The sequence below is a fragment of the Castor canadensis genome, chromosome 16 (assembly GCF_047511655.1).
Source record: "Castor canadensis chromosome 16, mCasCan1.hap1v2, whole genome shotgun sequence".
Classification (NCBI taxonomy): Eukaryota; Metazoa; Chordata; class Mammalia; order Rodentia; family Castoridae; genus Castor; species Castor canadensis.
In genome coordinates, this window is record NC_133401.1 from 43,863,985 (window position 1) to 43,890,990 (window position 27,006).

Here is a 27,006-nt window from a genome sequence, read left to right on the forward strand (position 1 = left end):
CAGTGCTACAGGATGACAGATGTTGTAATAAAAGATGTCCAGGAGGCTGTTTATAGAGACACAGGGTGAAGAGGGCCAGCATTTAGTCGTGAGACCCAGCAGAGCGCCTGGCAACCATCTATCTGTAGACTGAGCAAAGGGGTAAGTTCATGCAGGAAGCAACACTTGGATTGGGGAACCAACACTTAGCTAGGTGAAGGGGAAGGCACTTGCAAGGTGTTTCAGAAGTGAGGGAGAGCAGGAACTGTAAGGTGCTCAGTAAGAGTCAAGGGTCAGAAAATGGGATACAGGTGATGCTAGTGAAAGCCTGTTAGATCCTGAAAGACTCTTCTTTAGGTCATGTTGAGGAGATGGGTTCACCTTGAGTACTTCAGTAGCTTCTAAATGTAACAAGCAGGACAGTAACGTGGTCTCACTTGCTGGAGGAAACTTTGGCAAATTGATAGGGTTGTCTGTTTGGAAATCTTACCTAAATAAGTGAAGACAACCAATAAAAGAATGAGTTAGGTAAAAACCCAGCCCGTATGATTTTACAATTTTATCTGTGGCCAGACTTAAGTATGTGATTCTGAAACTCAGACTCAGCATGCCCTCAGTGCTTAATCCAGAGTTAGCTGGGAGGAGGGAGCAGATGAATTTGCATGTTTCAGTTGTGAAAACTGAAACCCAGAGAGGCAAGGCCACCAAAGAGGAAAGGACACAGTCAGGACTGGGATTCCTGACACTCAGTCTCAAGCTGTTCCTGTTTCCATCATTTAAGTGTGTTTTGCTACTATATTGGGCATGTATCTCACTCTATCAGTTGAGTTTCCAATACTGCTGCATCTGTTTAAGAAAACACTGCCAGGTTTTCTATGAGAGTAAGGCAGAGTTTTTCATGAACTGATTCTATTCCTGGATGGGGGAATCACATGTATTAGGAGAGGCTTCCTGACCTCCAAGCCTCTGATGGCTTTCTGGGAATTACTGATGTTATTATATAGTTTCCTGATGAGTGTCTCTAGAGACACACTCTTCAGTGGAAAAGCTTGTAAGCTCTTTAGCTACCCCAGAGTCACTATTTTAATGCAGACAACAAAGATAGGCAATTGATGTTAGAAATTCTCCAGCCTGGAAGGAGTGATGGTCTCTGGTTCACTTAGTACTTGCCAAAGCCACTCATCTGATAGCTCTGCAGAATGCACATGTCTCCCAGCAAATTTATGTGTCCCTCTCAGTCATGTTTCTCACTTGGCTTCCTTGATGTGTCCTTCTGGATGTTCTTCTATCTCTCTGGCTATGTTTTCTTAGTTCCTACAGCTTCAACCAGTTATGCTCATGCTTTAAATGTCCTGGGTTAACAATCTAGAATTTTCTTAAAATTCTTCTGATAGACAGGTAAAGCATTTGGCATGAAGAAAGAATATATTTATAATTGGAGTTAACAGTCCTATAGAACTGTATCAAGAAGTAATCTACATGCCCAATAGGAGGGTGAGAAAGTAAATTAGGGTATTGTCACACCATGTGGCCACTTAAAGAGGTCATGGGGAAAACTAGGAAGCTACATGGAGAGAAGGCTACAGTTAAGCAGAAGATGATAAAAAGTCAGTTACAAATTTGTGTGACTGCAGAAATGTTAATGTTAATTGAGACAGGCAGGAACCAAAGTACAGCATATAGTCTGGTCAGAGTTGTTAATTTATGAACAAAAGAGAATGAATAGGAGGAAGTGGAGGTTGTGGGGGTCCTTACAGTTTTAAGTAGGTTGTTTTAAAAATGCTTCACGAGATTCCAAGATGGCGGCTAGAGGTAGGAAGCACAAAGCGACCCTCCTATAGTGAAATCTTGGAGAGACGCTGGAGACACACTTTGCAGGCATAATCACCGAGAAAAGGCATAACTTTGACCCCTCCACATCTCCAGCTGGTGCAGAGAATCTCCACTTCATGTTAAACGGAGAAAAGAGGAGGGCCCCCGGGGCTGCCAGTGGCCGGCGCCCATACGGCTTGGGAAGACGCGGACCAGGTGAGCTTCGCGGTACCGCGGTAGCCCCACAGACAAGCCTGGGCCAGAGCAGCATAGCCACCTGGACAGACTGACCTCCACCCGGGAAAAAAAAAAAGAGAAACTGAGTAATAAGCAATAAGAACAGTTAAGACACGCTGGAAAGAGGGTGTGGCGCCCTGAGCGCTGAAGATTGGGGGAAGGGAATCCTTCCCGGGACTGTAAATAAACAAGCTGGGCGGGCTGGAGAGCCTCTGGCGGGAGCGGGGCGCGCGCCCAGCAACCAGGAGCGGGGAAGCTTGTGAGAGGAGGAAAGACCCACTTCCCACGTGAACTGTAAATAAACACGCAGGCCTGACAACGCGGGGCAGTGTCACCTTTCCCAGTGCTTGGAAAGGGGAAAGCCTGTAGCAGAGGCTCCCGCACAGGAGAACTCTGAGCAAACAAAGCCTGTGGGACCAGGTGAGTGCTAGCTCACCCCAGAGATCTGCATAAATAACGCCACCAGCTACAGGCTGAGAGCAGCAGGCAGGCAAGCCACAGTTGGACATACCACTCTCAGAACTATCTCCAGACGCTTTTTTTTCTTTTTCTTCCTACCTTTGATGAGAGAACAACCGAATTACACCTGCAAGCCGAAAAACTTACTGAAACTGTATTGCATTTGAACTGGGGACACTTGGTGGGGCTTTTGTGTGTGTGTGTGTGTGTGAGTGTGTAGTTTTGTTCTACTTTATGCATACCCTTTGATGAGACAACTACAGAACAACATCTGAGGCACCAACTCCAGGACTGGAGATTGAGATGGACACCCAAATTATTAAGACTGAAACTGCATTGCATATAAACTTGGAAGTTTTTTTTTTTTTTTAATTTTCTATTTTCCATTTTATTTTAATTCATTTTTATATATAGATATTACTTCCATTTACTTATTTTTATTTTTTTATCTTTGATTTTCAATCCTCTCTCTGTCTCTCTAATGTCTGTTCAGCTTAATATCGATCAGTACACTAACACTCCCTGTTTATACCTTTGAAACTCTCTTGTCTGATACCTTGTTCTGCTTTCTCCCTCTTGTCTGTATATTTGTTTTCCCCTTTTCTTTAACTTCTTGCTTTCCATCTCAGCTCACTCTTCCATTCTCAATATTACCATTGTTATTATTACAAGCTAGAAAATACTTAATTACACACAGTACAGGGACAGTAACAACACCAAGGACAATGACGGGAAGACAGAAAAAACAGGGAAACCAGTTTCCCCACAGCAAAAAATTAGTACAGGAACCAGAGGGGAATGAAGAGAACAGAAACTCAGATCCAGACTCCAACAAAATGAAGATAAACTATGCCAAAGGACCCAATGAAGCCCACAAGAATAATTTAAGAGAAGACATACTACAAGTACTCAATGAGAATTTTATAGAGATGATACTGGATAGGGTCAACCAAAATGTACAGGAGACACTCAAGAAATTCCAAGACAATAAAAATAGAGAATTTGAAAAAGCAAAAGAAGAAATAAAGGAAACCATAGAAGCACTGTATGAACACCAAAGTGAAAGAGAGAACACAATGAATAAATGGATAAATGAACTCAGGACAAAAATAGACAACAATAAAGAAGAAAACTGCCAGGATATGGAAAACCTCAGAAAAAAGAATGAAACAGAACTGCAAAACAAAATGGAAGGCCAATCCAGCAGAATAGAACAAACAGAAGACAGAATCTCAGAACTTGAAGATGAAATGGTAATTAAAGGAAAAACCAAAGAACTATTAATTAAACAACTCAAGACCTGTGAAAAGAAAATGCAAGAACTCACTGACTCCATCAAAAGACCAAACTTGAGAATCATGGGCATCAAAGAAGGAGAAGAGGTGCAAGCGAACGGAATGCGTAATATATTCAACAAAATAATAACGGAAAGTTTCCCAAATCTAGAGAAAGATATTTCCATACAAATGCAAGAGGCCTCCAGGACACCAAACAGACCAGATCAAAATAGAACTACTCCACGACATATCATCATTAAAACAACAAGTTCAGAAACTAAGGAAAGAATATTGAAGGCTGTAAGAGAGAAAAAACAAGTAACATACAAAGGTAAACCCATCAAAATCACAGCAGACTTCTCAACAGAAACATTAAAAGCAAGAAGAGCGTGGGGTGAGATCTTCCGGGCACTGAATGAAAATAACTTCAACCCCAGGATACTCTACCCAGCAAAGCTATCATTCAAAATAGATGGAGCAATAAAAGTCTTCCATGATAAGCAGAAACTAAAACAATATGTGACCACAAAGCCATCATTACAAAAGATTCTGCAAGGGATCCTGCACACAGAAAGTGACACCCAACTTAACCATGAAAAGGCAGGCAGCACCAAACCACAGGATAAGAAAAAGCAAGACAGTAGAGAGTAACATCAAGTTAGGTACACACAATCAAACCTTCAAATAACTAAGACAACTAAATGGCAGGAATCACCACATACCTATCAGTACTAACGCTTAATGTTAATGGACTTAATTCACCCATCAAAAGACACCGTTTGACAAAATGGATTAAAAAAGAAGATCCAACAATTTGTTGCTTACAGGAGACTCATCTCACCGACAGAAATAAGCATGTGCTTAGGATGAAAGGCTGGAAGAAGATTTACCAAGCCAATGGCCCCCGAAGACAAGCAGGAGTAGCAATACTTATCTCTGACAAAGTAGACTTCAAACCTACATTGATCAAACGAGATAAAGAAGGACATTCCATACTAATAAAAGGGGAAATAGACCAAAAGGAAATAATAATCATCAATCTGTATGCACCCAATGTCAACGCACCCAATTTCATCAAACATACCCTGAAAGACCTAAAAGCATATATAAATGCCAACACAGTGGTTGTGGGAGACTTTAACACTCCATTATCATCAATAGATAGGTCATCCAAACAAAAACTCAATAAAGAAATCCAAGATCTAAAATATGCAATAGATCAAGTGGACCTAGTAGATGTCTACAGAACATTTCATCCAACCTCTACACAATATACATTCTTCTCAGCAGCCCATGGAACCCTCTCCAAAATAGATCATATCCTAGGGCACAAAGCAAGCCTCAGCAAATGTAAGAAAATAGAAATAATACCGTGCATACTATCTGACCACAATGCAGTAAAAGTAGAACTCAACAACAAAAGTAAAGACAAAAAACATGCAAACAGCTGGAAACTAAATAACTCATTACTTAATGAAGAGTGGATCATCGATGCAATAAAAGAGGAAATTAAAAAGTTCCTGGAAGTCAATGAAAATGAAAACACAACCTACCGGAACCTATGGGACACAGCTAAGGCAGTCTTGAGAGGAAAGTTTATAGCCATGAGTGCATATATTAAAAAGATTGAAAGATCCCAAATCAATGACCTAATGATACATCTCAAACTCCTAGAAAAACAAGAACAAGCAAATCCCAAAACAAATAGAAGGAGAGAAATAATAAAAATAAGAGCTGAAATCAACGAATTAGAAACCAAAAAAACCATACAAAGAATTAATGAAACAAAAAGTTGGTTCTTTGAAAAAATAAACAAGAGCGATAGACCCCTGGCAAACCTGACTAAAATGAGGAGAGAAAAAACCCAAATTAGTAGAATTAGGAATGCAAAAGGGGAGATAACAACAAACACCATGGAAGTCCAGGAAATCATCAGAGACTACTTTGAGAACCTATATTCAAATAAATTTGAAAATCTTAAAGAAATGGACAGATTTCTAGATACATATGATCATCCAAAACTGAACCAAGAGGAAATTAATCACCTGAATAGACCTGTAACACAAAATGAAATTGAAGCAGCAACTTTTCTCCCCAAAAAGAAAAGTCCAGGACCTGATGGATTCTCTGCTGAATTCTATCAGACCTTTAAGGAAGAACTGACACCAACCCTCCTTAAACTGTTCCACGAAATAGAAAGGGAAGGAAAACTGCCTAACACATTTTATGAAGCCAGTATTACACTTATCCCCAAACCAGGCAGACACCTCCAAAAAGGAGAACTATAGGCCAATCTCCTTAATGAACATTGATGCAAAAACCCTCAACAAAATAATGGCAAACCGAATTCAACAACACATCAAAAAGATTATTCACCACGACCAAGTAGTCTTCATCCCAGGGATGCAGGGGTGGTTCAACATATGCAAATCAATAAACGTAATAAACCACATTAACAGAAGCAAACACAAAAACCACTTGATCATCTCAATAGATGCAGAAAAAGCCTTTGATAAGATCCAACATCATTTCATGATAAAAGCTCTAAGAAAACTAGGAATAGAAGGAAAGTTCCTCAACATTATAAAAGCTATATATGACAAACCTACAGCCAGCATTATACTTAACGGAGAAAAATTAAAACCATTCCCTCTAAAATCAGGAACCAGACAAGGATGCCCACTATCTCCACTCCTATTCAACATAGTACTGGAATTCCTAGCCAGAGCAATTAGGCAAGAAGAAGGAATAAAAGGAATACAAATAGGTAAAGAAACTGTCAAAATATCCCTATTTGCAGACGACATGATCCTATACCTTAAAGACCCAAAAAACTCTACTCAGAAGCTTCTAGACATCATCAATAGCTATAGCAAGGTAGCAGGATATAAAATCAACATAGAAAAATCATTAACCTTTCTATATACTAATAATGAACAAACTGAAAAAGAATGTATGAAAACAATTCCATTTACAATAGCCTCAAACAAAATCAAATACCTAGGTGTAAACCTAACAAAAGATGTGAAAGACCTCTACAAGGAAAACTATACACTTCTGAAGAAAGAGATTGAGGAAGACTATAGAAAGTGGAGAGATCTCCCATGCTCATGGATTGGTAGAATCAACATAGTAAAAATGTCGATACTCCCCAAAGTAATCTACATGTTTAATGCAATTCCCATCAAAATTCCAATGACATTCATTAAAGAGATTGAAAAATCTACTGTGAAATTTATATGGAAACACAAGAGGCCACGAATAGGCAAGGCAATACTCAGTCAAAAGAACAATGCAGGAGGTATCACAATACCTGACTTCAAACTATATTACAAAGCAATAACAATAAAAACAGCATGGTACTGGCACAAAAACAGACATGAAGACCAGTGGAACAGAATAGAAGATCCAGATATGAAGCCACACAACTATAAGCAACTTATCTTTGACAAAGGAACTAAAAATATACGATGGAGAAATAGCAGCCTCTTCAACAAAAACTGTTGGGAAAACTGGTTAGCAGTCTGCAAAAAACTGAAACTAGATCCATGTATATCACCCTATACCAAGATTAACTCAAAATGGATCAAGGATCTTAATATCAGACCACAAACTCTTAAGTTGATACAAGAAAGAGTAGGAAATACTCTGGAGTTAGTAGGTATAGGTAAGAACTTTCTCAATGAAACCCCAGCAGCACAGCAACTAAGAGATAGCATAGATAAATGGGACCTCATAAAACTAAAAAGCTTCTGTTAATCAAAAGAAATGGTCTTTAAACTGAAGAGAACACCCACAGAGTGGGAGAAAATATTTGCCAACTATACATCAGACAAAGGACTGATAACCAGAATATACAGGGAACTTAAAAAACTAAATTCTCCCAAAACTAATGAACCAATAAAGAAATGGGCATGTGAACTAAACAGAACTTTCTCAAAAGAAGAAATTCAAATGGCCAGAAAACACATGAAGAAATGCTCACCATCTCTAGCAATAAGGGAAATGCAAATTAAAACCACGCTAAGATTCCACCTCACCCCTGTTAGAATAGCCATCATCAGCAACACCACCAACAACAGGTGTTGGCGACAATTCAGGGAAAAAGGAACCCTCTTACACTGTTGGTGGGAATGTAGACTAGTACAGCCACTCTGGAAAAAAATTTGGAGGCTACTTGAAAAGCTGGACATCGATCTACCATTTGATCCAGCAATACCACTCTTGGGGATATACCCAAAAGACTGTTACTCCAGAGGCACCTGCACACCCATGTTTATTGCGGCACTATTCACAATAGCCAAGCTATGGAAACAGCCAAGATGTCCCAGCACTGACGAATGGATTAAGAAAATGTGGTATCTATACACAATGGAATTTTATGCAGCCATGAAGAAGAACGAAATGTTATCATTCGCTGGTAAATGGATGGAATTGGAGAACATCATTCTGAGTGAGGTTAGCCTGGCCCAAAAGACCAAAAAATCGTATGTTCTCCCTCATATGTGGACATTAGATCAAGGGCAAACATAACAAGGGGATTGGACTATGAGCACATGATAAAAGCGAGAGCACACAAGGGAGGGGTGAGGATAGGTAAGACACCTAAAAAACTAGCTAGCATTTGTTGCCCTTAACGCAGAAAAACTAAAGCAGATACCTTAAAGCAACTGAGGCCAATAGGAAAAGGGGAACAGGTACTAGAGAAAAGGTTAGATCAAAAAGAATTAACCTAGAAGGTAACACCCACGCACAGGAAATCAATGTGAGTCAATGCCCTGCATAGCTATCCTTATCTCAACCAGCAAAACCCTTGTTCCTTCCTATTATTGCTTATACTCTCTCTACAACAAAATTAGAGATAAGGGCAAAATAGTTTCTGCTGGGTATTAGGGGGGGAGAGGGAGGGGGCGGAGTGGGTGGTAAGGGAGGGGGTGGGGGCAGTGGGGAGAAATGAACCAATCCTTGTATGCACATATGAATAATAAAAGAAAAATGAAAAAAAAAAAGCTTCACTTTCAGAAGGAGATTTTTGAGGGGCTAATGGCATATCTCAGTGTAAAGCACTTGCCTGCATGAGGCCCTGGGTTTGATCCCCAGCACTACACACACACACACACACACACACACACACACACACACACACACACACACACACACACTTGAACAGAGACCTGAGGATGTAAGGGAGTGAGCCATGTATCTCCTTACAGGAAGAACTCTCCAGGCAGAAGGAACACCCTGAGCAAGGTTTTGATGAAAGCAGAATGAGGCTAGGAGTCCAGTGGGGCTGAAACAGAGCAAGTGAGGTAGAAAGTGGTGGGAAAGTTATCATAGATGGGGTGGAATCATGAGGGCATCAGAGGCCACCAAAATGGCATTGGCTGTCACTCTGAGGGAGATGGGAAACTACTAAAGAGTTGTGAGGTGAAGAGTGACAAGACTTGATCACATTTTAAGTGGATCACTTTAATGTCTGTGTTCAGAATAGTGTGAGGCATGGGAGGGGGAAGGGCAGAAGCAGGGAGACCTGGATAAAGCTATTCTTCATCTCTCTGTGGCCAAAAACTCCATCCCTGAAAGTAGCAGGTTGGACTTTAGAGTCCTAGGGTTCTCTTCAGATCTGCAGCTGCTTCTGACAGAGAAGAAGTAATGCCTGAGTCTTTTTATAAACAGTTTGTCCAAAGTACTACAGTTGTGAGTGCAGTGTGTCATGGGAGAAAAGTCAGCAAGGGCCTGATGCTACTTCATGCTCCTCCACATTTGAGCAGAGAGTGGGTTAGATGCTGGGTGTAAGTGTGGGCCAGTGTGAAGAACCTTCTATATGAACACGATGCTCAGATCTTCTCAAAGGTTATTATTATTATTTAATAATTAAAGAGCTCCAGAAGGCATTTGGGATAGTACTAGCCTTATTTATGGCTGCTTCCCTAGTATCTGGCACAGTGCCTGGTATGTGTATTGAGAATAAAATTGATAAAATATGAGCAAAGAACTTCTTTTACATATTCCCATCATTGCAACAACCACACCATTTGCACTGTGCCCTCAACTTCACCCTCCCTACTGTTACTGAGAATGAAGTGTCCGTGCTTCTGGTAAAGCCACCTTCTCTACTTAGACACTAGATCCCATCTCCTGTTACCCACTCAAGAAGGTTGCTTCCAAAGCTGATGGGCAGATCTCAGACTTCCTGGTTCTTGACATAGTTACTTTTGTTTGGCTCGCAGACCACCATCCTGTGGTTTTCCTTTTACCTTATCTCTTTTTCTGGATAATTCTTATCTTCCCATACTTTAAAACATTGTACTGTATGGTTTCATCCTCATCTGTCCATCAAGGTGATCTGCTATAATTAACTTAAATATACTGGTATGACATAAATCAGTGTTTTATGTTTCTAGCCCCACATAAAACCAGTAGTATTGATTTTACCTGCAAAATATAATCACCATCTGTTGCCTCCTACACCAAACATTTACTGTCTGAATTATGACAGGGGTTTCCTCACTGGTCGCTTTGCTTCTGTGATTACCACACAGTCATCCTTCTTAACACTACAGGCAGTTACCCTTTAAATACTGAAAACATGTGATGTGTCCCTTCTGTGCTTAACTCTGCAAAGGCTCTTCCCCAACTGCCCTCATCTCTCCTTCTTTCCTCTGTATTTATCCAGCTGCTAGTCTTGAGCAATGTCTAGCCTTCAAGAGGCTTTAACACATACTGTTCCTTCTGCCTAGAATGTTTTTTTATCTTATCAGAGTAGGGGATAAGAGTACATGCTTTTACTTGCTCACCTTTTCTGGTAAGGTGAAATCTGATGACCTGAAGGAAAAGGGGCAGCAAGTCATGCAAATGTTTATTCAACTTTCTCAAAGAAATTTGGTACTGGCTGAAAATATGAAGATGTTAAGAGATCATTATTTTCTATTAGTTTTAGTAATGGTTTTCTGGTACTGTTTTAGAAAAAAGTGTCCTGATTTCTGTTACCAGCCACCATAAGAGTACCAAAGTGAAGAAAAGAAAAAGAAAGAAGTTTTTAAATTTATGTGTCCATCCCCAGTTTCTCCTCTGAACTTTAGACATGTGCATTGGAAACAGGGAGTACAGGAATGTGATCCTTAAGGAAAAGGAAATGAGTGAGGTAAGTTAATGGTAACACTGGTGTTCTTTGTGGAAGCATATTCCACTTTGCTGTGCAGGAGGAGAAGTTCAGAAGCATAGCAGGCAGTCTCACTTAGTTGAAGAGGCAGAAATTGAGGTTCAGGAAGGCAGAAGTGAGTAGATGTTAGGTAGTGGAGCTCCAGAGGGAACACAAGCAAACAAACAGATCAACAAAGATAGTAAAAAGGAAACAAAAGACTACAGAAATTTAAATAGGGTTCATTTGAATGTTTGCTGAATTCTAAGTAATGAGTGCGTGGAGTAGAATTCTGCAAACAAGAACCAAGGGTTGTAAGCAGAACAATGCCCAGAGCTCACTCAGGATGGGGATGAATGGGGATATTTGAGCTCTGACCATCCAGAACTGAGAATCTTTGCTGACTACACAGGATGAAATTTAGTAAAGAGCTCAGAAGTGAGTCTCCATAGTACAAAGATAAACAGTCCCTGTGGTAAATTTTCTCAGGGTCTACTCTAAGGAAGCTTGAAAAGAAACCAAACTGATCTGCAGGTGGCTTCATTGTAGCCTGTCAGAATAAAGCCATACACCCTTGAAAAGCAGGCAGCTGCTATGGTTTGGATATAGTTTGAATCCACTAAAACTCATGTTGTGGCTTGGTCTCCCATGTGCCAGTGTTGGGAGATAGAGCCTAGTGGGATGTGTTTGGGCCCATGGGGGTGGAGGCCTCACATAGAAGAATTTCACGATGATGTTCATTTACATAAATAATGAGAAAATTTTACTTCCTAAATTTTAGACTTATATTTATTATTAAAATTGTATTATATACCTGTAACAAAATATCTTTTAAGTTATGGAATTTTATGCCTTTTTTTTGAAGCAGAACTTTGTTTCCAAAGGCTTATAGGAGGCTGTATTTACGTGATTGAAATAATATGTTTCCCATGCAAAATCATTTTACAATCACTTTCAATACATGTACAATGAGAAGTTTGTTTCCCCAAAGCATTTCCTTCAAAATTGGGATTTATGTTACAAATCTGTGTGTCTTATACACCAGCTCATAAAGATGTTGACTCTGACTTTCTTGTTGGTTATGTACTCACCATTTTATCTTCCAGGAGTGAACTCACATGAAGAGGGAGAGTTTAGAGGTTAGAGTTTAATAATGTCCTATTATAATTAAGAGAGGAGAGAATAAAAGATAGAGCATCTTGCTTACCTAAGACCCACTTCATGATGAGCATTTCTGTCCAGGAGAACTGTGTGGTTTTCACTCTGAAGATCTGTTTTGGGTAGTCTGTGAAGGTTTCATTGGGCAGGGTTTTAACGCCTTCAAATCGGTCGGATGCATTCACAACTAACAATCCCAAAAAGATTGTAAAAGAAACTGCATGGGCTACAAACTTCATGAAAGGGCTCCTTAGGGTTCGTCCTAGCTGGAAACAAAATGTGCATAAGACATGTTAAACTGGCAGCTCTAGATGGATACAGGTCTCTCTTTAAAACACTGATTTCATCAAATTGGAGTTTGACCAGAGAATCTTCCATCTTGGATAGAAACTGCTAACCTAACTCAGACATTTTCTCTTGCACTCGTATGTGAGATGCTGATTGACCAATTCTCTTTTCGAGTGACTTCAGTTTTTTCTATTTAGAAGTCTTAGATAAATGGGCTCTAAGGGCAAGGAATAGAGCACACACATACTGTGTTATATCTGATTGTATAGATACCCTTATGGATAGGTGTTTATATTCTTTAAGTCCAGCGGGGGAGATAATCTGTCTGAATAGAGTTCACTTTGAGTATGCTTTGTTGATGTTTTACCCATTTACTTGAGCTTTATGCTTAGATATTTCTTTTTAACCTTTCTTATATCTTGGTAAATTTATTTAAAGCTATGCATTTCTTGCTAGGTATTACTTTAGTTGTATTCCCATAAAAATTGACATGAAGCTTGATATTCAGTTATACATATTTTATAATTTTTCTTTTGATTTCATTTTCAGCTTAAGGAGTCTTTACTGTCCAGAAAGATGGAATTTTTTTCTAATTTAAAAATTTCTAGGCTGAATAAACAAAAAAAAATTCTAGGCTGAGGTGGAGGGATCACAAGAGTCCTAGGTCAACCTGGGTTACATAGATAGTGAGTTTGAGGCCATCCTGGGCTATATAGCAATACCCTGTCTCAGGGAAGAAAGGTGGGGGTGGAGGGAGAGAGAGGGAGAGAAAAAGAGAGAGAGAGAGAAGAGAAAGAATAAGAATATGAGAATTCTACTTTATTGCAGCATGTTTAGAGGACATAGACTTGTAAAATAAATTGAAGTTTTCCTTATGGCTTAATGTCAACTTGTGTAATTGATCCACATGAGCCTGAAATGGTCTAAAAGTTGACTTATTAGGAAAGACATCTTGGTCACATCTCTATCTCATGGCATCCACCCAAAGGCCAGTTCAATCGTTGAGTACTAAACTATAGGCTGCACATTGAATCCTTGCTGAGACTATAATGAACTCACTTGGGTCTCTTCCAGGTCCCTGTTATAATCACCACCTAAGCACCAAACCTTACCCTTCACCCACATATACTAATGAGTCAAGAATGAAGAGGAAAATCTTTCCTGAAGCTTGATTCTTTCTCTGGGGCAAATATTCAATTATAACCAGTGGTTGATTTATTAATATTCACATTCTGCCTTGTTCAGGAGTCCTAGAGTGAAATGTCAACCAGGAGATAAGGTATTGGTTCAATGGAAGATCACTTACAGGAGCTTCTTTAAATAAAATTTCCCTAATTATGACTATGTTCAACATAACATTTGTAAATCAGATGACTTGATAATGTTCCCTTAATGTGCTTCAGTATGATAATCATCCAATTTAATCCTAGTTGTTAGTATAACATGATTTATTATAATTCTGATGCAATAGAATACATCAATTGAAAAATTTAAAGAAGTTTTTATCTTATTTATTTATTTGGCAGTACTGGGGTTTTGAACTCAGGGCTTTGCCTTTGCTAGGCAAAAGCTCTACCTCTTGAGTTATGCCTCCAGACCTTTTTGCTTGAGTTTACTTTTCAGATAGGGTCTTGTGCTTTTCCATGTGACTGGCCTGAGACCATGCTCTTCCTGCCTCTGTCCCCTGCATATCTAGTATTATAGCATGTGCCACCATGCCCAACTTGTTTTTTTAAGATAGGTAGGGTCTTACTAACTTTTTGTCTGGACTGGCCTCAAACTGTGGTCATGGCAATTCCACCTCCTGTGTTACTGGTTATCTTTTTTTTTAAAACCCACATCTCAGGTCTAGACCTTAGGAATCTGTGATTGTGTTGGATATCATCTGCATTCATACATATATTGTTATATGCCACTAAAAATAACTTCAGAAATGTGAAGGGATGTTTATCTGATAATTATAGACCCATAAACATCTTACAAATAATATTCCTATTTAGTGTAACTTTAAACTTTATTATATACAATATAAACATTTATAATTGGAATGTATAAAACTATACATGTACTTATATATATATTAACTATAGAATATTTTTGGTAGTTTCACATGTACTAATTTCAGAGTGTGGAGATTAAGTGTAAGGACAAATAAAATATCTCCTGTAAATTCAGCAAAAAATAATTAAGGCATGTCTTATTTTGGTTTTTATGATTTCAAGTGGCTAGTTTGAACTTTTCAGCATTAGCTAATGGTGTTGGTATATTGGAGCCCCATCTTTCAAACAGGAGCTTGGGATATTTTGGTCTGTCCAGGAGACATCCTTAAATAGTCATCAGATTGTTTCTTGTCACTGGGTCCAGACAGTTTTCATCATTTTTGATGAGAGAGAAGGAAAGATAATGACTGCAGGAAGGAGAGTGGGAAGAGGGGAGAGGGGAGGTTGAGGAAAGGGCAAAGGGATACAGAACTTGTGTGTCACAGTAGGTCTACAGGAATGTCAGAAAAAGATGGGATGCTCTGAGATAGACACAACTCTGATTTTTGGCCAATTTCCCTGACCCTTTATCTGTGGGCTCTATATAGTGTCTTTCATTGACCGCTAAGATGAGGACATGGGGTTCATTCCTCCATGTGCTCACCCAGGTAAGGCACCTAGTTTCCTGAATATATATGTGACTAAACCCAAGCTGGCCTTGGGATTCCCTGGAAGGCCTTGTTACAGGAGATTTATGTTCTCTTTGTTACCTCTTTCAATTTATTATCTGCAGAAGATGACTATATTTATTACAAAATGTAATAAAAAACCTGTGATATTTCCCTGTGGTGATATGGAAGGTTACCCTGGGTTCAGTTCCCACTTGATAGGTCATAGGGATGAAAAGTAAGATGAGGAATTGATACTCTTTTCCTGTTCTTCTGGGCTTGAATGAAATCTTTTTAGCTGGAAAAACTTAGATAAAGGTCAGATGAGATCCAATCATTTCAGTGCCTTTCTTTTTCATTTATTTTTTGTGAAATTCCCAATTTTGAAGTAAATTACCCTGGGGGGAAACTTTCTCTTTTAACAAGGCCACCAGATAAGCCAAAAGAAATGACAAAATTCAACCAATATGTGCCAGCAGCTCTTAGCTGTGGAATTGTTAAAGCTAGGTCAGCTAACAGCTTTAGGTGTCAGTTGGATGCGGGGAGTTTGGGAGATGTAGGCCATAGTCTTCTCTGCCTACAGTGCAGAGCCTGTGTGTCTGAAAACATGTTAACACAGCTCCGTCATTCCTGCGACCTTATGAACTAAGAACATAGCAGGGGATCCAAATCTGTCAAATCTTAAGTCTCTGGCTTGCCCCAAACTTCCTGGGTACACGATTGTGAGATCAACTGAGTAGTGTGCCCCTGAATAGTAGCTCCAAACAACTTGCATTCATGGATCCTCAGGGTGGGCACCTGCTTTTATTGTTTGATGCCACAGAGCTCTCAGCCCTAACCACAAGCATAAGCACTTAGTAGAGACCTGGTGGCCTGTGGGTCCCCACATCTCAATAAAAAGGCTTATGGCCATGTTTGCAGTAGATCACACAGAGAATGTTTTTAGTACCTCTTCCTTGTCTTGTACCACCAGTCTTCCTCACCAAATATCACACTTACTTTCTGTGAGGTGACGGTCTCAAGCAAGGGCTGAGTTTATAAGTTGGAAAACTGAGTGGAGGTGAACTTTGGAAGCTTTCCAAAAAGAAACATGTTTTTTTTAAGGCTTAGTAGTTCCAAATGCTAGGGAGGTTTTGGTTATATTACCAGCAGATTCCTCAGTGTGCTCCCTCCACATTCTTACTGAAAATATCTAACCAAGGGTTTGGGAATCTGCCCTTTGCTGATGAAGGGGGCTGTTCATTTAGGTGTCTCTAATCAGGGTGTTCTCACATTACAGTGGACACTGCACTGTGTTGTGTGGGCTAATGAGGTGCTGAGAGATAATGCGATTTACAAGGTGGTTTCTAATGAAAGAAAAGGTAGAGGTAGATTTTGTTCTATGGTAGTTTTCATTTCTCATTCTAGAAAACTCATTCTAGCTCTGAAGATCTGAATCAAGTCCATTTCAAGGTCAATTAGTCAGCAGCTATGTGTACAGTAGGCATTGAAGGTTGTAATGCAGCTGGTGTAACTAGGGAGGTGTGCATGCACATGTGTATGTGTGTGTGTGTGTATGTGTGTGTGTGAGTGTGTAGTGACTATGGGCAGATCTCTGGAGCAGAGACCCCAGGTTTTAACCACAGCTTCACAGTGTTTTTTGGCAAGTTAATCCTTTAGTATCTCAATTTCTTTTTAAAAATTGGGATGAAAATACTACCTCCTGCATAGGGTCAATGTAAATAATGAATTATATAACATCCACATTGCAGTTAGAACAGGGCCTGGTACATAGGAAGTACTCAACACGTGGCATTGAGGGGCTCAGGGAATTCCCCTAAGGGGAAGCGAAGAAACTTGACTGACTCTTGAGAAGTATGCATGTAAGGGTTTGCAAGGGCAGACCTTCTCAGAATCCCTGTGTAGTATGCGCGTTTGGCATACTAGTTATGTGCAGTGTGATGTTCGACACTAGAGGTGATGGAGATAAAACAAGCTACAAAGCCTCAAAGTTGCTGGTTTGCTAGTGGGGAGAGATACAGGCTGAACACTGTGGTTGGAACTAAATGGAATGATGGGACTAATGTTGCAGCATGTAGACAGGGTTCAGTATGAGAGTGACCAGCCTCTGACATGCTTCAGTCCTACCCAGCAGGGTGACAGGTGTTGGACTATCCTCTTGGACTTGTGGACAGAAGTATTGGTAATATAAGTGAATCGATACTCTATTTCCTGGTACAAGTTTTCTCTCCGTGACCGTGATTCAAAAATTGCATCATGATTTTGTGTAATCTAGTATAATACTTTGGTAGAGACAAATGTGGGGGAAGCAGAGATCTTTGGAGTCACTGTCTTTTCCTGGTTGACTCCTGAACTATGTGTATTAAAGATTTCTGTTTCAAACCATAAGCCTTGGCAAGACAAGGCAGAGATCTCCACAAGCTGTTTATTCCCTTGTACCTTTCTCAGTAGATGTTCTGTTTGGAGTAGTGGAGAGGGTCACTGACTAATACTTTGATGTCCTTCCAAGCAATTTATGTGGCAGTAAGGACTGGTAGATTACATATAAAACACAAAGATATCAGGTCAGATTCTAAAGTTGCTTACCTGCCTGATTTCTGGGACTAATTTTTGAGATAACCTAACAGTGAAGTTTAACAGGTAATTAAGGAAGCAGCTTTTCCTCTCACTTTTATAGTTAGAACTTGCATAGTTCCTCAACATTTTCATGATGTTGACTTCTACTCCAGTCTACCTGCTATTGGAACAGTATTTGGATCCTTGAGGATGACCACTATCCTTTCAGCTCTGAGATTTTAACAAGCAGTGTAAATTATTAATCAGAATGCATAGCAAAGGATGGAAAAGAGCCTAATAAGCCATAAAGGCCCTTTGGTATTGGAACCCTTACTGAGAGCATAAAGACCTAAATAACTGCATGCATCCATGTGGGTAAGAGTTCACTGATCTCCCAGTGGCCTGCCTGACCTCATCCATGTTGGTACTGACAGTGAGAAATGATGAACAAAATCACTATGCTTTTTCTTGACCCTGACAAACTTGTCCTACACTCCATGCATCTTTGTATACCTCTGTGACTTGATTACCCCCTTTAATCAACATATTAGCTGAATACCTATTAACACCCTTAGCTTTATAATCTCCTTACTCAACTGTCTGTCTTAGGGATGGCCAGGAACTTAAAAAAAAAGTAGAATTGACAGCATTGGAAATTCAATAAGAAATTAATAATGGGTTCATCTTGACAGGCTAATAAAGTAATTTTGTTGTTCCTGATAGTCCCTAAATTTGGACAGAAACTGTTACGAAATAAACGTACCATTAGGTTGAAAACAGAAATCCCAACATTTGCTAGACACTGATGGATATTAGCCAGTTGATGAAATTTGGTGGTGACATTCTGTGAATATATTTAGATAAGAATATCAAGTTCTAATATCTTCGATGGAGGTGTAATAATGTCATTAGAACCTGGAATCCCTAGAATGACATTGTGTTTTTCATGAACTTACAGGAATAGACGGATATAAAACAATGGCATCATTGGGAGGAGGAGTATCTTCCTATTAACAAACTTCTCCATTGTGCTCTCCTCCTAGGAGGACATGGTATTCTGCACATCAGGAGCCCTTAGAAAAGGCTGATTTGTTACATGGTAGATGTGACCTCTTTGTAATTTTCAGTAATATCTCTGCCAAACTTGAAAAGATTTCTTTCTAAGTGGTGAAAGGAAAGACTAAAAATACCTTCGCTGTTTTTTCTGTCCTTTGGCTGCCTCAAAGCAAGTTTGACAAGCTCTTTAATGAGGGAATCTTTCCTTGTAATGAGTGGTGCCACCAAGAGTCATCTCATGTTACAGACTAAGGTTTGTCACTCAGCTATCGATACCTTCCCACCTCACTGCATTGAGCTCAGACTTGGAATTTAGAAAGTGCACAGAAGTGACAAGTGTCTTAATGATCTGCTCATGTTTATCTTTAGTGCTCTATTGTTTTAGTGTTACTGTAAGTTTTGGGAACACCAAATGTCAACCAGACAAGTGTCTGAATGGAAGAAAGGAAGCCCCAGTAAAGGGTCATACTTGCCCACAACCACTTCCTTAAGAATGTTCCAGAAGACTGCTATAGGTCTAGCCCTTGTGTCTTTTGGTCGTATTAGCTTTCTGGATTTACTAGGCTCAAGACATCTTGGAATTCTCTCCCCATAACCACATACTTTTTTTTTTTTTAAAGTTGGGTATATATGCATATTTGCCAAGATTCTTTTCAAATATACCAAAACTTAAAAAAATTCAGTCAACAACTATCATATCTTTTTCTGAATTTTTCCCTATGCCAACAGGCAGGCAGAGGCAAACCAATTTGCTAGTGTTGGCTAGTCCCAGGTGCCTAGAAATTTTTGCATGTAGCTTTGTAGCAAAAGTGAGGATTGGCAGCATTTTATCCACAATGTTGCTGTTATTTTAACAATGGAACAGCACAGTTTTGAGGCTCAGAGAGAGTGGAGACAAGTATCCCTGTTCATGTAGTCTCTGGGTAAAGACAAGGATCCAACTTCCATTATAGACTAGATGAGTCTAGCATCAAAACACAATGACCTGATGAAATTCAGCCCTAAGTCTGGTTACATTATTTTTACTTTCTGAGCTTTTCAGCTAATAATAAAGGACACAAGAGAATTTTGATTTAGAAGTTCATGCCATGAGACTGCTGTAGACATAACACTCCATGGATATAAGGTGGAATCTTGTATTCTGTTAGTATTAGGGCTTTCATTTTTAACACTATTGTGCAGCAGCACTTGGAGGCCTTACCTCTCTCTGGGACCCCTCACCTTTTCTGAGGCAGTCAGTTCTTTGCCTGCTGGTTAGGTGGCCTTAGCAGCAGCCTGAAGTTTTGGGCCCATCATTCTGGCCTGAGTTCTCTATAAATGGATTTGACAGGAGGGTCAACTCACTGGTGACACCTTTATTAACTGCATTAGCTAATCAAATTTCTTGTGGAACTAATCTCCCTGTATGTGTATTTTTACTACTAAATATTGATTACCTAAGCTTAATTCCTTTTAAAATATATGACTAAACAAATGCAGCTTTATAAACTTTAAAGACAACCTTAAACTCATGAAACATATTTCAATTTTTTTTATAGATTGGTTTTCTAGACATGAACTCTTGCCTGGAGCTGGAGTGCTGGTTCTTTCTGTAGCTTTGGCCCAAATGGCTGGGCTGTGACATGGTGGAGTAGGCAGAAGGACGGTTTGGCACCTGCAGATTCTGTACCTCCTGTCACCAGTGCTCACTTGACACTTTCTCTTGGGTAAAATCCAAGTCCTGCCCTTTTGAGCTACTACGTTTTTTGGCCTTTTTACTTATAGCCTAATTAATTGCCCACGTGGACCAGAACCTTATCATAGAGGCTAGGAAAATGAGGAAAAATGTTGCAATGGGTCTGCAGTGTCCCAGCATGGGTTGTGCTTGATTTTCAGCCTACTAGTTTTCTTCTCATTTCTTAACCTACTTCACATAGCATGTAAGTTGTAATGCAGTTGAGGGAATAAAATGAGCCGTTCCCTGAAGAGGACTTAGTAAAAAGAAAGTACTCAGGAAGTGTTGGCTATTACTGTCACCATGACTATAATTATTGTACTATGGGTTTGGAGGACATGCTTAACACATTGCATAATTAGAAGAGGAAAAGTGCCTTTGTTCTTTCTCTGTTCTCTTATTGATCCACTTAAATTATGCCTCACATGCTTAAAATTTCCCATTTTATTTTATTTGTTTTAAAAGATGATGATTGCAAAAACCAGCCTTAACATTTTCCCTCTTCTATGGTTTTGTACTTTTGCTAGGTACCTCAGCATTATTATCTTTTTTTATTTTTGTGGTAATTGGGATAGAACCCAGGACCTATGTATGCTAGGCAAGTGCTCTACCACTGACCCACATCCCCAGCTCAGTACTATTGTTCTTAAAAAGTAGGAAAAGATCTGCTGTTGATTTGAACAAAATGGACTTCAGGTCACACTAAGGAAAGAGAAGAAATAACTGCAAAACGACATGCACCTTAAGCAGTCTGTACCTTGCTGCACGGAGCAATCCAATAGGCTATGGCGAGAAAAGGGAGGCCTATGGAGACTCCAAAGACAGCCAAGAATTTCACAGCGATAGACTGTTGACGTAAGCCTGAGAGATTTTCATACCACATGGTAAGCAATTGCTGCTGACAGTTAGGATGAGCAACGAACTGTAAAAACAAAACAAAAACAGAAAACAAAACGCAAACAGGAAAATGGCATTGATAGCACTTGAACAGTATACAACCTGGGAGTAGCTCAGGGCTGAACTGCTTCACCTGGGGATGGCCTGAGTGTTGGAATTAGAGTAGCTGGGGCAGGGCACCTGTGGGAGTGGGGGAGGGGAGGAATTGGGGATGGGAGGGGACTTCTGATTCAGGGATGCTGGGGAGCTTTGTGCTTTGGCCAGAGCACTCTCAGGACTGGCTGAATTAGGGCTTTGTAATCTGAGGGCCTGAAGAAGTCTTAGGACTTCTTCACCTTCTGGGTAAATGCTTGTCTTCAACCAAGACTGGTCATCTGACCCGGGGAGACTTATCTGTGGCCAGAGTTCATTTGGAAAATACACAGAGGAATGAGTCATTAATAGGATACTGGAGTGAGATTTTGAGTTTGAATTTTGCTCTATCCAACTACTTATCCTAAGTCTTAATATTCTCATCTGCAAAACAGAGTTCATCACATTGTCTTGGAGGACTAAATGAGATAGTGTAGAAAGGTTCCTCTCTATTTTCCTATGTAGTCTAGGGAAAAGATGTTTATAGTGTCTTTAGAGAACTGTTAAAATTCCTTCTCAGTATTTCCTCACTGGATCTCAGTTGTTTTCTGCTTGGATCCATGGTGGTTTTCATGGCATGCTGGAGTACCATACTTTGTATCCCCCCTCATGCGGTCTCTTCCTTTTGGGCCATCATGCACCCCTCTTGCCACTGTCTGCCTCTCTTAGAACTGTCCTGTCCTCATCCCTGAATTGCAAGGTGGGCCTCTTGTGGCCATTTTATGTTGTGTGGGCTCATCTCTTCTGGATATAGTTTATTGGATGAGTGGTTGAGCCTTGACCTAAACTGGGCTGTCAGGTTTTCTCTCCTGAGTACTTGGGACTATAATGAGAGAGGCAGTTTGCCTCATGGGCAGTTAGCATGTAACCTGGGGAGATCTGCATACTGTGTAGACTACTTAGTAAAACAATCCAGTTAAAAAGAGAGAAAAGAGAATGATGCTGTGGAGAAAGAGGCCAAGATAGTGTCTGACCATCTCTGGGGCCCAGCTCCACTCTGCTTATAGGGTCCATGAGACATCCTTATCACCATAGACAAAATCTTCCCTTTTCTGCTTGACCTAACACATTGGCTTGAGTTTCTGCAACCAAGAACCTGTCTTTTCCAAAAAAAAAGTTGCTACATTGATCATTTGTTTAGTTAACTCTGTCCTAGCTGTGGAAACTGGTAATAGGAAACACTTAAGTAAAATTTAAGGGAATAAAGTTTAAATTTGAGAATATAATACACATTAGCTTATTTTCTCTCTTGTGATGGGAGGAAGGTATTACTTGCTTTTTTGCAGGCTTGTCCTTTGTCCCTACTCAGGATACCTATGAACCTTAGGGGCATTGTTGGGACCCATGAACTACATAAGATTGGACATTTCTCAAAGGGACTGGCTTTTCCACTGGTTACTGGAACACAATGTGCACATTTTCATCTCATTTGCTTCATTGGATATTAAGGGGACATGTATAATGATTCCTAGGAAATGTGAAGCATTTCTTCTGCATTATAAGAACAATATAAAGACAGCTATTTAAAAATTCTCAGTGCAGATAGCAACATGTCCTTGTTTCCAGTTTCTGGGAACTCACCTTAGCTGCGAATGATCTGTGAGGATGTTATCAATGGTTTATTTGGCCCTGCAGCCCCTTGGTACTATTTCTTGAATACTAGATGCAAAGGAGGCTTTCTTATAGTGTTATTGGATTCATAGCAACCATTGTGATCTTTCCCTCCAAGAATAGGTACAAAGGATTCTCCCCAATCCAGGGAGGAACCCCAGGCCAGCAGGTCCAATGATATCCTGGCCCCTTCCTGCCTCACAACAAGGAGAAGCAAGCAACAGAAAATCATGCAGATGTTTCAGTAATACTAGAAGTGTAGTCATAAGAGTGTTCCAGAGTGAAATGGTGGGTGAGCATGGAGCACAGTCATTCTCAACAGTCAGCCTTCTGTGGGTACTGAAATAGCCCTGCTCTGGAGACTCACAGTCTTGATTAGAAGGTGGGACATGTGCCCATGGAATAATAGGAGATAGACTACTTCACTCACCCTACAGCTTACTGTGTTGTAGTTTCTCTGCAAGGCTTTCATTTCAGTTGCCATCATTAGCTTCTTTGTCTGTTTCTCAGGGGAGTCTCCCTCATCTTGATCTGCCCAACAGATTGGGTAGCAAGGAAGGCAAGGGGCAGAGGTTCTGAGACAACACAGTATGAACCATCCCCTCTCTCCTTAGCTTGCCTGAGCATAAAACAGTGGTTTCAACTCAAAGAGGGGAACTCCCCTGTGACTGTTTTCCCTTGATTAGATCTTTGCTAATTTCCACAGCTACATTTATTCCTCCATAATAAAGCAACCTGGCTTCAAATGTGCTATTTATTTGTAGATTAACTTTATGATACAATGCTACCAGAAGGCTTACAGCTAACTGTTATGTTGATATTTACCTTTTTATGGGCACTTTTTTATACTTGTGGTAGGCCTTGGAAGACAATTTCATGACATATAGTTCAATGTGTATCAAAGCATTTCTCCCCCTATGGTTTTAAAGCACAGAAAAATTTCACCCCTGATCTAAGGAGGATGAGACTGCAAATGAAGTACGCCAATGGAACACATAGAAAACTAACCCAATGGGCACACAGCTAGGGAACAAAGGCAGGTAGAACTCAGGGTAGGGGAAGAATTTTCAAAAGCAAGGTCAGAGAGGAACTGAGGGAAGAAAAGCCCACTGCTAGAATACAGTGGAACTCAGAAGATTGTTGTCCTAAGCTTGCTTTCTTTGGCATCTAGCTCATGAAAGGATAGAACAATCAAAGGATGGATGTCATGAAGAGCTTTGCCTAGGTCATCCCTGTCCCAAGCCATTCTAGCCTAGAGCATGGCATACTTTTAGGAAAACTATTAAAGCAAAGAGGTGATACGACTGCCTTGATTTTCTCAGTGACAAGATTCACACTCTGTAGGGCAGGGAGTTTGTTATGAGCTAGAGCAGAGAATCTGTTAAGATGAATTTACATGGGGCTGAGTAGCCTTAAAGAGAAGAGAAATTGAGCTATAGCCATAACTGGGATGTACTGTTCAATGAATAGGTTGCTGGAGGGAACTAAGAGAAGTTCAACAGCAAAGAGAGGAAGGAAGGCTCTCAGACAAAATTCCCTGCAATGGTTTGGAGACTGTGGGATTTGCTAGTCTGGGAAACAGGACCAGGGCCAGTGGGGACCAGAATTAATGTGGCTGCTGGTTCTTCAATCCATCCCAGGCCAATTATCTTGGTGGTTCATTTGTACCAGCTTTCATAGTTATGTAACATTTGTACCCAAAGCCAGTTTCTGCTGACATCTCAGCTAACCTTGTTCCCTTCAGCTACTGGTGACATGCTGAGAATATAATGCTAACTTATGCAGACTCTTGAACATATTGGCTAAACCTTGGCTCTTTAATTTTAATTAGCCTGTGGGCTACTGTTTTTCTTTTATATCCTAAGGAAAGACATCCCTTTCACTCTTCTGTTTTATATTCATTCACAGGGAAGTGTGTGGTGTTTTAGAAAACTAGCTGTTGAGGAACTATAAAAGTTCCTTAACTATCTGTTGAGTATTTTGTTTATTTATTGGTTGTACTGGGGTCTTGAACTCAGGGCCTTGTGCAGGCCCTCTACCACTTGAGCCATATCCTTGCCCTTTTTCGCTTTTGTTATGTTTTGGACCGGAGCTTGTGTTTTTGCCTAGGGCTGGGCTTGGATCATGATAGTCCCAATTTCTGCCTCCGAATAGATGGATTACAGGCATGAGCCAGTGTACTCGGCTTCTATTAAGTTTTGTTAGGGCTGTTTTATGGGACACTATATCAACATGATACAAGACTTTTCTGATGGTGAGTAGTTAAGCCCATGGACTGCTGCAAGGCTGCCTGGGCTCACGTCCTGGCCCTACCTTATGCTGGCCAGATACTCTTAGGTCAATCTTGTCTCTTTCCCTTGCTTAGCTTTCCTCTTCTGTAACATGGAGCTACTAATGAGGTTAGGCGAGTTAGTATTTGTAAAGTGCTCAGAATTGCACCTGGCAAATAGCACTATCTAAGTATTGGATAAATAAAACAAGGCACAGGCTGTCCTTTATGGTCCCATTATTTTTCTCCCCCTCTTCTTATTTCTCTGTCCTTTCCTTTCACTCCTAGCCAACCTTTCTAACTTTCATTTTGTTTCAGCAAACATTTTCTTGAAGTACAGGTGTCTGTGCAAAGATCCATGAAACCTAACCAGGCAGGAGAGGTCAGTCCTCTATCTGGTTCCTCCAGCCTCATCTTTCCACCAAGGTGGAGCTCAGTTTATCCAGGCTGTTCACTGGAAATGGACTATTCTCTGCCAGGGCAGTCAGGGTTGCCATCAAGTCTGTTCATCAGACACACTGGCACTTGCCCCTCTACTGATTATGGAGCTCTCTGTCAGTGAGGATCAGTGCAGGCTGCTGACCCTGCAGAAAACTCTTTTCCCTTCCTTAGTGCCCTCCCCCCACCACACACCCCTTAGAAGCTATTAAGGCCTGCATGTTGCTCTTTTTGAGGGGAAGGAAAAGAGGGCTGCCTTTGAGGCTGTATGATTTCCATATTCCTTAAGGGTAGATTTTTCTGTCTGGTACTAGGACTCATTTACACAGTAATGAGATGTGGCAATGCATGATTTGATAAGCTTAGCTTGAGAAAAATTTCATGAAATTCAATGCTTATGGAGAAAATAACTTTCATATAGATACGACATCAAAGGCCCCACTAATGTTTGATGTGACAGTGGAAAAGATTTTTTCCCCTTCTCTCATCACCATCATTTGCTTATAGAAATCTTTTCTTCTGTAGCTGTCTGCATCAACAAGTGGAGACAGTCATAAAGTGGTTGTTCACATTGTGGACAGTCGATCTGAATTTGAATAATTCCCTGGTGCCATTTTCTGTTTAGAGCACTATATTGGATTGGGTGTAATGGTGATGATGTTCTTTATTTACATTTTGGAAGCAATTTGTGGCAGTACTCTCAGGTCATCAAAGTGGGAGGGAAAGAGAGAGTTGGAAAGGTCAGTCTCCTACTAACATTATTTGTTGGTTTGTGCATTTGTTTGTTCACTCATTCATTTATTCATTCAGCAAACTTATCCTCACTAGGCACAGTGCTCAGTCCTGGAGATATAGTGAGAAATTCTAGTCTTTGTTGACTTGGAGCTCTCAGCTTTATGACTGCGGAAATACAGCAGTAACACCTTACCAATTCTTGAGCAGGCCTCCATGATGGAACATGGAGCACAGATCATTAGTGGGTGCTCTTAAGTGCCATTTCTCATAGATCCTTTCTCTTTATTTGGGCAGCCTACTGCAGTGGGCCCCACGTGTTGGAGAATCTTGTTTTGCTTACATTGATAACTTGTTCCACAAACTGCTGTTCTCTATGTTTCTGTTTCCTAGAGACAGAGAACATGCAAATTCCCCTCCCACTTCTTCATAAATACACTTCCATTTTCTAAGTCAACAGGAATCACACAAATGCCACTAATTGTTGAGTTGCCTTGGGGACTGTACTTGTGACTCAGCAGCATCTCTCTTACTAGAGAAAGAATGATTTTCTCATGAAGATTGTCATTTGTGAGCCAGTCCATGCCTCAGTCTTGGGGGTGT

At 40.3% G+C, this 27,006-nt stretch overlaps 1 protein-coding gene across 1 annotated transcript in view; it reads right to left on the minus strand.

Annotated features, from left to right (window-relative positions):
• The window catches only part of Trpc7 (transient receptor potential cation channel subfamily C member 7), a 129,969-nt gene that overhangs the window by 35,634 nt on the left and 67,329 nt on the right, over positions 1-27,006 (minus strand). Inside the window, exons 4-5 of the mRNA XM_020180911.2 lie at positions 21,082-21,246; positions 12,113-12,329 (exon numbers count right to left, since the gene is read on the minus strand). Coding sequence (XP_020036500.1) covers positions 12,113-12,329; positions 21,082-21,246 — 382 coding nt within the window. The remainder of the gene's footprint in view (positions 1-12,112; positions 12,330-21,081; positions 21,247-27,006) is intronic.